Source organism: Trachinotus anak, unplaced genomic scaffold, assembly GCF_046630095.1.
Source record: "Trachinotus anak isolate AG129_WGS33_773 ecotype Australia unplaced genomic scaffold, CSIRO_AGI_Tana_v1 ptg000004l, whole genome shotgun sequence".
NCBI lineage: Eukaryota > Metazoa > Chordata > Actinopteri > Carangiformes > Carangidae > Trachinotus > Trachinotus anak.
Genome location: NW_027273855.1, coordinates 18,383,301 through 18,397,333, shown reverse-complemented (window position 1 = coordinate 18,397,333; position 14,033 = coordinate 18,383,301). Strand labels below are relative to the sequence as shown.

General features: G+C 41.2%; 2 protein-coding genes across 6 annotated transcripts; one reads left to right on the top strand and one right to left on the bottom strand.

Moving 5' to 3' along the window:
• Window positions 1-155: 155 nt before the first annotated feature.
• Window positions 156-7,663, top strand: LOC139620752 (transcriptional regulator QRICH1-like). 2 transcript variants are annotated; one of them, XM_071476583.1, is made up of 12 exons: window positions 156-398; window positions 1,079-1,368; window positions 1,462-1,557; window positions 1,656-1,796; window positions 1,906-2,682; window positions 2,801-2,978; window positions 3,103-3,257; window positions 3,378-3,492; window positions 4,280-4,388; window positions 4,655-4,803; window positions 4,895-4,985; window positions 6,254-7,663. In XM_071476583.1, exons 2-12 carry the CDS (start codon window positions 1,114-1,116, stop codon window positions 6,438-6,440), a joined length of 2,253 nt encoding a protein of 750 aa, XP_071332684.1. In that variant the 5' UTR covers window positions 156-398; window positions 1,079-1,113; the 3' UTR covers window positions 6,441-7,663. The 2 variants fall into 2 exon arrangements, with proteins under 2 accessions (XP_071332684.1, XP_071332683.1); XM_071476582.1 differs by having other exon boundaries at window positions 156-453.
• Window positions 7,347-13,003, bottom strand: LOC139620754 (receptor-type tyrosine-protein phosphatase V-like). 4 transcript variants are annotated; one of them, XM_071476590.1, is made up of 12 exons: window positions 12,646-13,003; window positions 12,326-12,402; window positions 12,090-12,160; window positions 11,363-11,462; window positions 11,184-11,274; window positions 11,015-11,091; window positions 10,754-10,888; window positions 10,097-10,219; window positions 9,795-9,955; window positions 9,513-9,648; window positions 8,418-8,488; window positions 7,347-8,287 (listed from the first exon to the last, which is right to left on the bottom strand). In XM_071476590.1, the coding sequence occupies exons 3-12, from the start codon at window positions 12,092-12,094 to the stop codon at window positions 8,059-8,061; spliced, it is 1,128 nt and encodes a 375-aa protein (XP_071332691.1). In that variant the 5' UTR covers window positions 12,095-12,160; window positions 12,326-12,402; window positions 12,646-13,003; the 3' UTR covers window positions 7,347-8,058. The 4 variants fall into 4 exon arrangements, with proteins under 4 accessions (XP_071332691.1, XP_071332689.1, XP_071332690.1 ...); XM_071476588.1 differs by having other exon boundaries at window positions 7,347-8,290; window positions 12,646-13,002; XM_071476589.1 differs by lacking the exon at window positions 12,326-12,402 and having other exon boundaries at window positions 12,646-13,002.
• Window positions 13,004-14,033: the final 1,030 nt, after the last annotated feature.

Below are 14,033 nucleotides of genomic sequence, written 5' to 3'. Positions count from 1 at the left end.
TGTCTGGTAGAACTGGGTTTTAAGGTGGACTGACATCTGCCTGATCTTGTGTGCCACTTTGTCTGCGTGTGTCGCCTTTAACAGACTACGCTACAAGCGCCACTTACCGCGATATCATGCGACGCAAATACCGCGATAGAACGACACAGTTACAAACCGCTTGCTTATTGGTCCGAGGATACCGTTGTAAGATGGCGCCCAGCGAAATATGAGTGGTTAAGAAAAAGAAAAACTACAGCTATCCATCTTAACGAAAATCACGAAAAATAAAGAATAAGCCATCCACAAAGCAACACCAATAGCACTTCGCTTCCCAGTTGGTTGGAAGAGGACCGCCGTTTCGAGGGCAGAGAAGCGTTAGTGGGCGGCTCGATCCTCGGCCCGGTTGAGGAAGAGAGGTAGCTAACGCGCCAGCAACGTTAGCCTGCTAGCAACGGAGATAACAAAAATACAGTAGGTGTAACGTTACCGATATGGGAGGGTTACCCCAACTTCCGTTGTTTTCTGTTTATCTACCGTGTGCTACGACGTTAAAAACACTGTCGTTCTTGGACACGGTGGCATTATTTCACTTTGCCATACACAGCTGTGGTTGGATTTTGCTTGCAAACAACACGCGGCTAGTTAGCCGTATACCTGGCTAACCTAGCGCGTTGTGTAATCAGCTGTTGGACCAGCTCTCATACAGCCTTTGAACCATACGCACAATCGTAACTTAATTATAGTGTGAAGCTGGAGTGTTTTAATCATGCTGCTCTTTCCATCACCACTTTGAATACTGCATCGGATTTGGAAAGTGACCGCGCTTTTGTCCCAGCTCGTATACACGCAGCTAGAATTAACCCTTTCCTATTACCATCTGTGTATGTTGTTATTGCACTGTGGGTCAGACTGGTATCACACTAAAGTTTTAACTAATGTCATCTTATGTTGACCTTTTATTTGTAGTTCAAAGCCACGAATGTGTCTTTTGTTGTGATCGTGTTACTATCGGTCATTCCTTGTTGATGTTGTTATAAGTGTACATTAGCATTACACTGATTTAAATCAAGTCCTTATAAATTTACCCTGTCCACAGGTCCCCCCCTACAGAAGAGGACACTGCCAGTAGCAATGAATAACTCTCTGGATGGTACCGGCTCCTATGAGGAGCTAGTGAGGCAGAAAGCTCGGAGCATCCCTCAGCATCGCATGAAGGAGTTCCTGGAGTCCTTGGCCAGTAAGGGTCCGGATGCCCTGCAGGAGTTCAGCCAGCAAAGTGGAGACACTACAACCACCACCACCACTATGGTCTACCAGCAAGAGGCTAACTGCATCTACACAGACAGCACAGAGGTGGCAGGGTCATTGTTGGAACTAGCTTGCCCAGTAAGTCAGTGTACTAAATGGCTCTAAAGTAATGCGGGAAAGAGCTCTGTCCTTGAAATTAAGTATTTTGACAGACACTGTCTTCTGTTGCAGGTTCAGGTGCAGGTGCAGCCTCAGCAGCAACAGATACAAGAGTCCACGTCTCAACAACAAACTGTACAGCAAAATACAGAGCAACAGATAGTGCAGGTGTGTACCTTTATTGCACCCTTATGTTGTGTTTGTCACTTAATCCTGCTCCATTTCATTTAAACCACTAAATTTTGGCCCATCCCCCATATTTTCAGGTGCAGATACAGGGCCAGCAGCAAGGTCAGATGCTGGGTCAGGTCCTCCAAGTGCCCTCTGGTTCCCATCAACAGCTACAAGGTGTGACTACTGCACAGCTGATTCAGCCTGGGGAACTCACAGAGGAGCAGCACCAACAGGTACACTTATGCACAGATCTGCACAGCATGAATGCACGATTGCAAATTTTGTCATCAACCAGAGTGTAAATTTAGTTACCAGTTATCATCTCATTTCCATGTGTTTTAGCTGCAAGCCCAGTTGGTGGCAGCTGTTGCAGGAGGACAACAGATTCAAATCCAGACAGTGGGGGCCCTCTCTCCAACCCAGCAGCAGGATAGTGCAGAGAGAAGAATACTGGGAACCACAGTTGCCACATCCCAGGGAGCAGGTGTCCTCCAACCAGCCAAAAAGCGCAAGGTGGATATGCCCATCACTGTGTCCTATGCTCTGCCTGGTCAGCAGGTAGCCACAGTCCTGGCTATTCCTCAGGGACAGGGTCAGCAGCAAAGTTACGTGTCCCTGCGGCCAGACCTCCTAACAGTGGACAGTTCTCACCTTTACAGCGCTACAGGCACTATCACCAGTCCCACAGGGGAGACCTGGACCATCCCTGTGTATTCTGCTCCTGCTGGGTCTGGAGGCCGCGAGCAGGTGACGCACATTGCCATCCCCCAGGAAGCTTATGGAACAGTCCAGGTTGCAGGGGCAAACACTACAACAATGACCACAATGCCAACACAAGTTACAGTTGAAAATGACAAGCTAAAAATTCCTGCCAGTCAAAGTCAAACAGCGCAGGCCGTTTCCAGCATAACAAGCGCTGGAGGAATGGGGGGGCAGGAAGAAGTGGTGCACACACTGGCTGCAAACACGCTGTTCCCTGCCCAGCTGATGAATGGAAACATTCACATCCCAGTGGCAGTACAGGGCTACTCCAATGCTACACAGTCCCTTATCTGGGACCCACAGCAGCAGGTACTGCACACGCAGGGGCTGTCAGGCCAGGACGCACAGCAGCTACAGGTACTAACACGGTTATCAATTTGATTGATGGTCTTTTATCTTTACCAAACATACTTATAGACATATATATATATTTATTGCATGTCGTAACCCTTTTGGTGTGTTTCTGTATGTGCAGGGTCAGACGGTGGTAGCAGAGGTAGATGGCCAAGGCCAGCAGCAAGTGCAGGTGCAGGAGCTGCTGCTGCCTGCTACACTGAAGCCGGAAGAGGGGCTGGAAGTGTGGCGGCTTTGGGCTCAGAGGAAAAACGCAGAATTGGATAAATCAGACAAAAATAAATTGGCCCCAATAGGCCGTAAGTGCACACAAATAATTTTTAGCGTTAAAATACTATTTTTTATTAGTATTATTATTATTATTTTATTGGAGTGTATTTTTTATTTTCATCTGTCAAGTGGATCACTGATGTGTGTTTTTAGGACGTCAGGCACTACGTTTCCAGGAGGACTTGGTATCATGTGCGGTCGCTGAGCTCTGCATGGGTCTCTCTTTGATGACAACAGAGGCTCGGGGGCTGGAAGGAGAGTCTTATGAGGCTGATGTTCTTTACTATGTGTTTCTGTGCATACAAAAAGTGGGTGCACTATCCACACAAACACACACCCTCCATTCAACAATCCCTTCCCTAGTTGGTACTTGTGATGTGGAAACACTGTCTGACTGCATCTGTCTTTGTCCGTTTTCTTTCCTCCAGTATCTGTTTGATAATGGTCGTGTGGATGACGTTTTCTCGGATCAGTATTACACTCGCTTCGCTCAGAGTCTGCACCTGATCCTGGAGCCTTGGAGACCTTCAGTTCATCCGCTAGGTGAGAGCTAAAGGTGTTAACATGTGAACTTGGAATGTGTGTTTCTCTATATAGTGCACAGTAGTGAATACACAAACCAACCATTTTAGCTATGATACCGATCAGGGTTTCTGCCCCAGTCTCAATCTGCGTCTATTGCCACAGCATTCAGAACAGATTGACTGCACTTGTTTCTGTTCCATAGTGCACGCTATATATGTGATACTATTTGGGGAAATGAGTGTCAGTCTTGACCTTGGACAGCTTCCCCTGGATGACATGCACACATTTAAATGTAGTTTTGTCCAACAGTGAGACTTCGGGGGCAGGCACATTCATGAAATGCTCATGTTTGTGTTTATACGTTTATCAACTAACTGAAGCTGGGATCTGCGCTTTATGTGATTGCATCACTCTGTGGTCATATTCAGAGCAAAATGCTGTTATTTTTATTTATATGAGATATATGAAAAGTGAGTATTTTCCATTCTGTAAGTTATCACAATTCTTCCTGTGCTTTATAAACAATACTGTATTTTAACATCAGTTGATCAATAAGAGAGTGACAGCAGCCTTCACTCCTGAGATTGTATGCTTTAATTTGGATTATGGGACTGTCTTTTTAAATAACACTTACCTCGCAAGAGTAGATCTCCTACTGAGTACAGAGTAATGATGTGCTAGTAGTAAAACATAACAGATTAAGTGATTAAGTATTTGTTTCCTTCTAACTAATAAATTCTATGTTGCTTGCCCAGATATAGAAACCGCTGGGTCTTCATACTCTGCTCTTTACCTTTCCTACCAGGTTATGTTATCCCCAGTCATGTGACAGAGGAAATGCTGTGGGAATGTAAACAGCTGGGAGCTCATTCACCCTCAACACTGCTCACAACTCTAATGTTCTTCAACACAAAGTGAGTTGCACCACATTCCGACATATGGCATTTTCTTCAGTCATTACATGCAAATTATTTTTCTATACTGTGTAATTGACATGCAGCAGTATTGTTCATTATATAGTATACTTAGTGCAGAGCTTGATCTAGAACACAGACAATTCCCAACTCACACATGAGCAAAATACAACTCTACAAAAGACAGTTATTGTGTATCACCCCTCTGCCCCCTTATATCAGCAGTCAAGACACACACCAATCAAATACTGTGTATCTTTTTACAGGTATTTCCACCTGAAAACTGTGGATCAGCATTTAAAAGTGGCCTTTTCTAAGGTGCTTAGACACACCAGGAAAAGTCCCAACAACCCCAAAGACAAGAGCACCAGCATCCGATACCTGAAGTCAACAGAGAGGTTCATAGGTCAGAAAGGTAAGAGGCCACATGGATTTGATTTGTGCTGTTATGTCTGAGAGGAAACCCCATTATTAAGGATAATTAACCATTTTATGTCTTCGTTCAGTGACAGATGACATGTACTCAGAGCAGCTGGAGGACCCAGAGAACCCACTGCGATGCCCCATCAAACTCTACGATTTCTACCTCTTCAAATGGTAAATATAAAACTTAATTTAAGAATGACAAAAGGATTTCAGTGAAAGGGAAAATATGTTGGACTACATAGGAAACATGTTTTTTGAGGTACAACCTGTTTCTGTGCCTTTTTATGTAGTGAAACATTAATCCAACATTTCAACATTTATGAAACAGGATCATTGATAGGAAAAAAAAAAACAGGCAGGTGCTGCTGCTGCTGCTACCTTCAAAAAAACTGTTATGTTATTGACATGTGACGTGGAGTACACATTGCACTCTGTGTTCAAGTGCTTAAACTTGTGAGAACACTGTTGCTAGGCAACTGACAAATACATGAATGCTGTATAATACCTTTTTTTTTTTTGTTCTCTTCTCAAAAATAGTGAAAGATTTTTAAAATGTTTTCTGGCTCTGAACAGTATACTTAACAGCCAAGGAATAAAGGCAACTAGCTTCTCTGGCCTTTGCTGCCGTTGAAAGCATCCTTCACAATTGGTGAAAACAGAAAAAATTACAACCTATAAAATAGCAATTACTTTATTCATGTGAACTGATTTTTTTTTTTTTTTTTTAACGCTCTGGATCTGATTTTAGTTTTGGCTATCAATTGTTTAATATGTAAGATTTTACACAACAACCTAAAAGGTGAGATCTCTGGACATGGCAACATAAAGGAATATAGTGGCCACTTTGTTAGGTACATCTGTACAATCTCATGTAATTCAATACAACTCTTTTGAAGTTCAAAATGTTCAGGTTCTGTTGACATCGTCAAAATATGTATATGATGTGTAAATGTGTTTATTTAGTATGACGTCATAGTTATAGGCAGTGTTGTACTGGACTTACTTATATTGAGAGGCATAAATAAATGTTAGAAACACCTCTGAAGCTCCAGTACAATACCACCACTGACTACGTCATCAGCGCTAAAACATAACATTGTATTAAAACCTTTATGACCTTGCCAACAAAAACATTAGACATTGGACATTACAGGCATCATGAAAGCTGTACAGGTGAAATGCACACGTGTACCTTATAAAGTAAATGTATGGCTTTTCCCGTGACGCTGTCTGGCTGTCACTCTGGCATTTGATAGATATTAGATAGTAATTTTATATGAAAGCACACCTTCCTACTTCATTGCTCTCCCAGTTCCCACAAAATGTATTTCATATTTTTTTGTATGCAGAGACAGGCTGAAACTGTAACCTATGACATCTGATTAATAAGCATATCCTGAAACCGTCCTCACACTGTGTTCTCTCTGCTCCTCTGTCAGTCCACAGAGTGCTAAAGGTCGCAACGACACCTTCTACCTGACTCCTGAGCCCGTGGTAGCTCCCAACAGCCCCATCTGGTACTCGACTCAGCCAATCCCAAAAGAACAGCTGGAGCAGATGCTTGAACGCATCCTTGTCGTCCGTGAAATCCAGGAAGCCATTAACATGTCGGAGAGCGTGCACTAGTTTGACTGGAGGAGAGTGACGAAAGGACTAGACTCTCCCTCTTTCTCTTCACCCAGCCTTTGATTGCTCATTATCAGTAGTTTTTTTATTCTCTCACACCCTCTTGTGGTCTCTAAGGGTGGCATGTATATGTTTATATTCATTATGTGTCAGCATATCTTGCACACACAGACTGTACATACACATACAAAAGATAGAGATAATAATTTGTCTTACTGAGGCAATCGCTCAAGTTCTTTTGTTTTTCTTTTCATTTCTTCTTTTTTGTTTTGGCCAAAGGATGTAGTGTCTAATCTTTTTATTGGACCTGAACTCTAATTTAAGTGTTATTTTAACTGTTGGTTCTCCTTACCAATAGTCTGGAACAGTTCATTTTCTTTACAGTTTTTGTTTTAATCTGTAATATACTTCTTCTATATTTTCTCTGGGGTTGGCCTGCGCTGTGCTGCTTTCTTAGACATCCCTCTTTGTTGCTCTACCTTCCCTTATCTGCCTTGGTCACTGTTAAGTGTCACAGTGAATACCTCAGTGGTATTGAGACTGCAGCCAAACATAGGCTAAAAGCGCATTTTCAACTTGTGTGAATTCTCCCTCTTTCTTTGTATTTCACTCGTCTGTCTTGAGCTGAGTTCACATGCGGACACACCGAACCCTGAGATGACTCGCTTGTTAGTGAATGCTGCTTTGGGCTGTGTTGCCTCCTGTTGGACTAGCTCAGCAGCACCAAATCACATCAGGACTTTACATAATTATGGACTTTATTGCAATACAGTGTCACCACTCGACCTGCAGCTACTACCACTTGCCACATGATGGAGAGAGAGCACACAGGATGCTGACTGCTGCTGGATTCTCTGATCTCTCTCCTCAGTACATCACCAACCCCAAAACTCGCCTGAAGAGGAATCTATTGTATCATACATGTTTATTACATGACAGATAAAAGACTCTAAGAAGTGGGATAGCCCTTAATGTTCTATAATGTATAATACTCATAGCTCCTTCATGTACTGTAATGGGTTTCAGTCATCTAAGGAGATTGGCAGTGCCTGTGTGTTTTTGAAACATGACCTTTTTTGTACAGCCACTATACCATGTGTCTGCCTTTCTAGCAAGTCCAGTATCAATTCTGCACATGCATCCTTAAGTACTGATAGCCTGCATTGTGTGATATAAAATGATGCACAATGATTTTTCTAAATAAAGGTCATCTCACACCGTCACTTTATCAATAATGGAGGCAAACAAACTTACAAAAAAAACAATAAAGTGCCCAAACATCTTTGGTAGCTGCACACAGTAGACATGAAAGTTTTTGTTAAACTCAACCTAACCTTTTTGCCTCATATTTTTCTCATGAATGTCATGGTAGGTAATTCACAGTGGAGGGACAGGTTTGACCTGAATGGCAGGTGATTTGCTTAATTTTTGCGCCCTGCTAACAGTATGAACAGCTGCGTCTGTGGTTTCTTCACCAGCATTTACTTGCATGTTGCCAGGCCAGTTTTCCACCTGCAGGGCCTGTCGGGCAGCACACACAGCATTATTTCTGCATTCCCTAGCTTTGTGTCTCAGGTAATGCGTGATGGAGTTATTTTGAGTGTGTTTTTGTCTCAGTTCAGGAGGAGTGTGAGCTTGGATTAAACGGGGGTAAGGAGGGCAGTAACCTCCTCAGTAGGTTCCCTGGGTGTAAAATCTGCTGTATTGTGTTCTGCGGTGGGTCTGATGGAGGTTTCTGTCTGTGACGGTGACGTCTCCTCCTCCTCCTCGTTTGGTCTCCCCCGGAGCCATGAGGTCGATCCTGAGTGTGGTGGTTAATGTTCGAACTGGCTCCCTGAATCTGTGGGCTGCTGGGAAGGAGAAGGCACCTAATTAAAATGTCATCATACATTACAGTGACTAATAATACGCTGCCTGTGCTCAAATTCAATATGGTGTGTGTTGGTGCTCAGTGGGAGCTTATTTCTGTACTCTCACCATGCTGAGGTTCCTCCTGTTCCTCCACTGAGCCATTGTAGCAGACAATGATGTACAAATATGTACTGCTCCTGAAAACACACAAAGGAATGAGCAAGTAATGAGGATGCTTCATTTAATGGGGTTTTGGATGGACCAGGGGAGCAAACTGTTTATGGGCTGATATGAGATGATAGGTTTATGAGTGTCATAGAAAGCAATGGAATACATGAGAGTGGGTGAATTACAGCCATTGATTATATATACACTTATTATAACAGTCTAAAGTGGAATATTGTTCCTTTGATATGATATCAACTACATTTGATGTTTTAGCTATTACATTAATATTACATATTACATATTAATATTAATATTATTACATTAATACAGGATGTTAAACATCAGTTCTAGTATAGTCATATGGCAGTTATAGTTACTAGTTACCATTCGAGAATAGCACACAAGTCCAATGCAGTTAGACAATACAAGAAATAGTTTTGGGAAGTTATTTGTTTTGTTGCAAAGAGCTTGGTGAGGAGATTGACGCCATTCATGTTAGTCCATCAAATATTGAGCTACAGCTAACAGCTTAGTAGATAGATTAGATAGTACATCTACTCAAGTATAGTACTTGAGTGCAATTTTGAGGTATTTGTACTTTACTTGAGTGTTATGTTACATTATATTTCTACACCACTATTAAATATTATACCTTTTAACTGACAGCTATAGTTACTGTTTAGATTAAGTTTTTACATATAACATATTATCAGTTCATACAATATGAAGCATTGTTATACTGTATAGTAAACTACTCAGAGGTATATGACGTTTTACAGAAACATTAAAACTTTGAAAATACATCAATGCATCAGCAATAATATTTCAAAACAAAACACTCAGGAAGGAGCCATTCTGTATAACAACTGCTTTTACTTAAACACATTACTTTTACTTGATTTAAATATTTTAAATACTATATATTTTGTTAAAATTTTGAACACATGACTCTGAGCAGTAATGTGTTTTTTTTTACTTTGTTTTTGCTAGTTTAACTTAAAAGACCTCAATACTTCTTTCACCACCGGACATAATTGTCAGTACTTGACTGACCACATTCTGGACCATCCACATTCGATGTAGCCGTAGATCTTCCACAGCAGCCCGGATGTCAGGCTTGATGCCCCTAGCACATAGCTGCATCAGCCACAGCAACGTAACAAATGTCCCCGACCGCCCAACACCTGCACTGAAACACACAAACAGAGGATTGGTTTTTAAACACTGTCTCATGCACCACCTGACTGATAAACCTCTGAAAAACTCTACAGGATTATAAGTAGGTAATAGGTTTCCTGAAGGGATGGGTGATGGACTTAAGGCCAGAGGTCAGACCTGCAGTGCACCACAGCTGGTCCCAGGCGAGGAATGGCTTCTAAATGCTGCCGGATGTGGTCGGTGAAGGTACATAGAGAAAATGAGTCTTTAGGGATGCCCCGGTCCAGCCAGGACGGGTAGGAGTAGTGTGTGATTATCCTGTCTGTTGGACAGTATCTCTGAAATACAAACACTTTGCTTCAATCCAGCCCAAAGATGACTTCTTCTTTGATTGATTATTTGTACGGTCAGTGCACACAGAAGTCAACAGCAGCAGTTTACAGGCGCCAGAGGGGATGATGAATGTGTCTTTCACTCACCTGCCTGAGGTTAATGGTGGTGATAAAATAATCTGGACCTTGTTTGCGGGTCACTGTTGTCACTTGGATCAGTCCATGATAAACTTTCCCCCGTTCCAGAGGCCAGTACCTATCACACAACACCTGAGCACATAGAAATAGAGGGCAAAATCAAATTTTTAAAGGAACTATGACAAATGTCCCGATATTAATATTTTGGAAAATTAGCTTCATCATTTTCATTCTCATGCCTGTGCAGTAAACATAAAGCGACCACCAGCAGCTGGTTAGCTGAGCTTAGCACAAAGACCAGAAACAGACACAAAACCACAACTTGTCATTTTTACACTGAAGTTCTTGTGCAGATTAAATAAATGAGGTTCAACATTTGCTGAATCGACTAAAGCCTGTTTCCCCCTGTTTTGAGTCTTTAGAGAACAGCTCTAACACACCTGTAATGAGTCTTTCAGCCAGGTTAACCATTTCCTGGCTGTAGCTTCATATTTAACGAGTGAGAGTGAAATTTATCTTCTCATTTAACTCTTGGCAAGAAAGTGAAGGAGTGCATTTCCCCAAATGCCAAACTATTCCACGAAAGGGGAGGGGTTAGAGGTTAATTAGCATGCATAGACACACAGATCCATACACATTCACACAGACTGGGCTGGTCTTTCTTACCATGTCCTTTTCTCTCAGAGCTGTCACCATGACGATTATCCTGACGTTTTGCTCCCACACCATCCTCCAGAAGTCTGCCATGGTGCTGTGCAGAGGACCCTGGGTGCAGATGAAGTCTCTCTCTGATCCTCCCCCCTGAATACAGACTCACAGTCATTGACAGATGCAGATAGATGTAGAGATGGATGGACGGCTAGCAAAGCAACAACAGGAAAATGACAGACAAAATAAATTCAGCGGAGGAAGTGAATGAGTTCTTACAGGCACAAAATTTGCGTTGATGTAGTCAGTGTGTGGATCGGAGTTTTGAACAGACAGCCTCACACGACAGTGGTCGTCTATGTTGGTCGGAAAATGGGAATCAGTCAAACAAAAGTCTCACACATAAAAGAGATGCTGTAATCTGTTCTATTATATGTTTTGTACTTACATGGTAAAATTAAGGGGTATCTATTCTTTTCTCTGTTGGCCTCTGAGTCCCCCGCTCTGGTGGGGAGGTCTCTGCCAACTTCATTCAGCTCCTTCATAGAGTCAAAGACATTAGCACTCATGACAGTGATTTCTTGCTTCATAAATTATAAATCTAATCCAATGTCAATTTTTACTCACCTCAAACTCCTGTTTAAAACCTCTGTTGTCATTGGCAGCAAGCGCCTGGCATCGAAAACGGTAATCCTGCAGAATCTGCGCTCTTGAGAAAGTTTGCACCCTGTAAAACATGACTGTATTACATCAAATCATTTTGACTCATCAATGATGCACTCAGGCCATATTGAAATGTCCGGTCATATTCTATACTTTCTACAAACAAACAAACAAACAAACAAATAAATCTTAATGATTATTCACTGTGTGGCCTGTGTAGCTTGATGTAGCTTGTCCCTCTGTGCTCAAGACCTCTGTTGTTCAAACACCATTAAAAACATTAAAAAGCTCACAGACGTTTTTCTTTTATTACAAAGAACATTGGCACAGCAGTTAATTTTGAATCAAACCCCCATACACTGAACAGCTGCTGTAAATACCAACAATGGCACCAAATTTGCAGCTGAAAATATTCCACGATAAATGCACAATTTACTGATGTCTGAGCAACATTTTCTCATTTTCTTTCATTTAAAAAAAAAAGAAAGTATATATTTGTTACTTGTTTTTAAAGATTTACATCCCCAGTAATGGGCTTAGAGCGCCACAGACAGGGTAGGCAAGTTAGAAATATTGAGAGACAAACAGTTTTGGTCTTCGCAGGATTTGTTGATGATAATAAAAACTGAATATCTCCGCAGTTGTCATTTAAGTATATTCAGGATGCTACAAGAAATTTTGTCATCCTTACCTCATGACTTTTCCCGCGGACCTTGGACCTAAATAGAACTTCAGCAGGTACTCGGGGTGATTTCAGTGTTGCTGTGGAAAAGATAACAAAGTCCCTATTCATATATAACTTTAATCAAATAAAATCAGTGGCAATAAATCAGTGGTGATAAAGCAAACGGTAACTGAAAAACTGAGAACATCTGTGTCTACCTCTTGTTTTCCCTTCCCCCCTAGTAATTAGAGAGGAATTTTTACCTCTTAAACAGAGGTATTTGACACCAAACACATTCTTGAAACACACAGCTGTGCAGGTGAGAACAGCTCTAACACACCTGTAATGAAGTTAGATGTCAGTGGTTTTACTCTGTCAAAACCTCGAAAAGTATAATTCCTCACATGGTCTCCTTATAATAGAAAGGCATACGTAAGCACAGCTCAACATTCACACAGGACAGATAGTGACACCCGACAAGAAAGAAAACCTCGTTCAGCAGGTTCTCAACCCCAAACATAAATAACAGGAGGAAGACAGACAGTCCCGAAGCTTCAGTGTTATATTGTCGTTTCATGATTACCTTTACAAATCGGCCTCTGATGAATGGTTTAAGTCTGCTGCAGACTGAAGAGAAAGAGTAGGAGGGTAAGAGAGGACTGCACCTCTCCAAGTCATCTTTTTTATATTTCTCTCTCTCTCTCTCTCTCTCTCTCTCTCTCCCTCCAGGCAGGAAGAAGTGTGATGGGTGGAGACAGTGGGTGGAGAAAGGAACACTAAACTCCAGGGAGGGATGTTATTGTATGATGGCCTCAGCTATTCTTTGTGCTCGACGTGTCAGTCCGTGCACTAGAAAAAACAAAATGTTTTCATTTGTATGAAATATCTTACATTTCCCAGTGCAGATTTTTTTTTTTTTTTTTTTTTGATGTAATCATGTGAGCCTGGAGCTCATGATGTTCTAGTCTCACTTCAAGGTAACAACGGACATGTGTGTTTAATTTAGTGATATATTAATAGAAAAAAAAAAGACTAATTAAAGTGTGAAAATTTTAAACTGAATGATTTAAAAAAACTAAAAAAAGAGACTGAAGATGGGAGTGTAACACCGACCCTCATATGTACTTAACATATGCTATACAACAATAATAATTTAGTGTAATATCGAATGTACATTGGTGCAAGTCAAGTAGATATTGCTAAAGGTTGTACAGTTGTAAAAATGAATGAACTGTGAATTGAATATAAGTACAGTATATGAATATGTATTTCCTCAACTGGAATAAAAGTGAAGTTCAGTGGTGATATGAGGCAGTGGTTCAAAAGAGGGGTCCACAAGTCTGAGACCACTTTCCCATTCACATTTTCTCTAAAGACGTGTTTGATCATTTCAGGGCTACTCTTTGAGGTGATTTTTTTTTTAATTATTATCATTATTCTGATGAGTTCTTCTGGATTTATGAAAACCTGAGTTGTGGTTAGGGGAAGGAATCTTTTCCCGGCAGATTTTATTGGTTGAGTTTGGGTAAAGAGACAAAGTTCTATGTTTGCACTGCAATGTAATGTGTACAAACTAATAGTTAAATGTTAAATGCCACTGTCTTGTAAGTCCATGTGGGCTGGGAAATGTATGTGGATACATCACAAATAACATACAGTGAGAGAGCGTACTTATAAATAAATAAATAAAAAGCTTGCTGAATTTCTTATTTAAGGATTTGTGAGCCCATACAACGTCATACATCACTTATTCCAACAATGATATATATATTTTTAAACACGGAAGTACAGTTTATTGCAACACGGAGCAAGAAGTTTACAAACTGGTGTTTGTAATCATCATATTTCCTTGAGGATGTCCTGGAAGAAACTGAATATTATTACTATTATAATTTCACCACAGTTTCATTCACCAGAGACTGTATTATGAGCATAGGCTGTGTGAGGTTGGTTATTTTTAGAAGCATGAAT

Coding starts and splice junctions, on each gene's coding strand:
- LOC139620752 (XM_071476583.1), top strand. CDS start 1,114: ATGAATAACTCTCTGGATGGTACCGGCTCCTATGAGGAGCTAGTGAGG. Junction 3,258..3,377: donor TGTTTCTGTGCATACAAAAA/GTGGGTGCACTA, acceptor TCTTTCCTCCAG/TATCTGTTTGATAATGGTCG. Junction 4,804..4,894: donor GAGGTTCATAGGTCAGAAAG/GTAAGAGGCCAC, acceptor GTCTTCGTTCAG/TGACAGATGACATGTACTCA.
- LOC139620754 (XM_071476588.1), bottom strand. Junction 11,275..11,362: donor GTTTTAAACAGGAGTTTGAG/GTGAGTAAAAAT, acceptor GACTCTATGAAG/GAGCTGAATGAAGTTGGCAG. Junction 8,291..8,417: donor ACAGGAGGAACCTCAGCATG/GTGAGAGTACAG, acceptor TCTCCTTCCCAG/CAGCCCACAGATTCAGGGAG.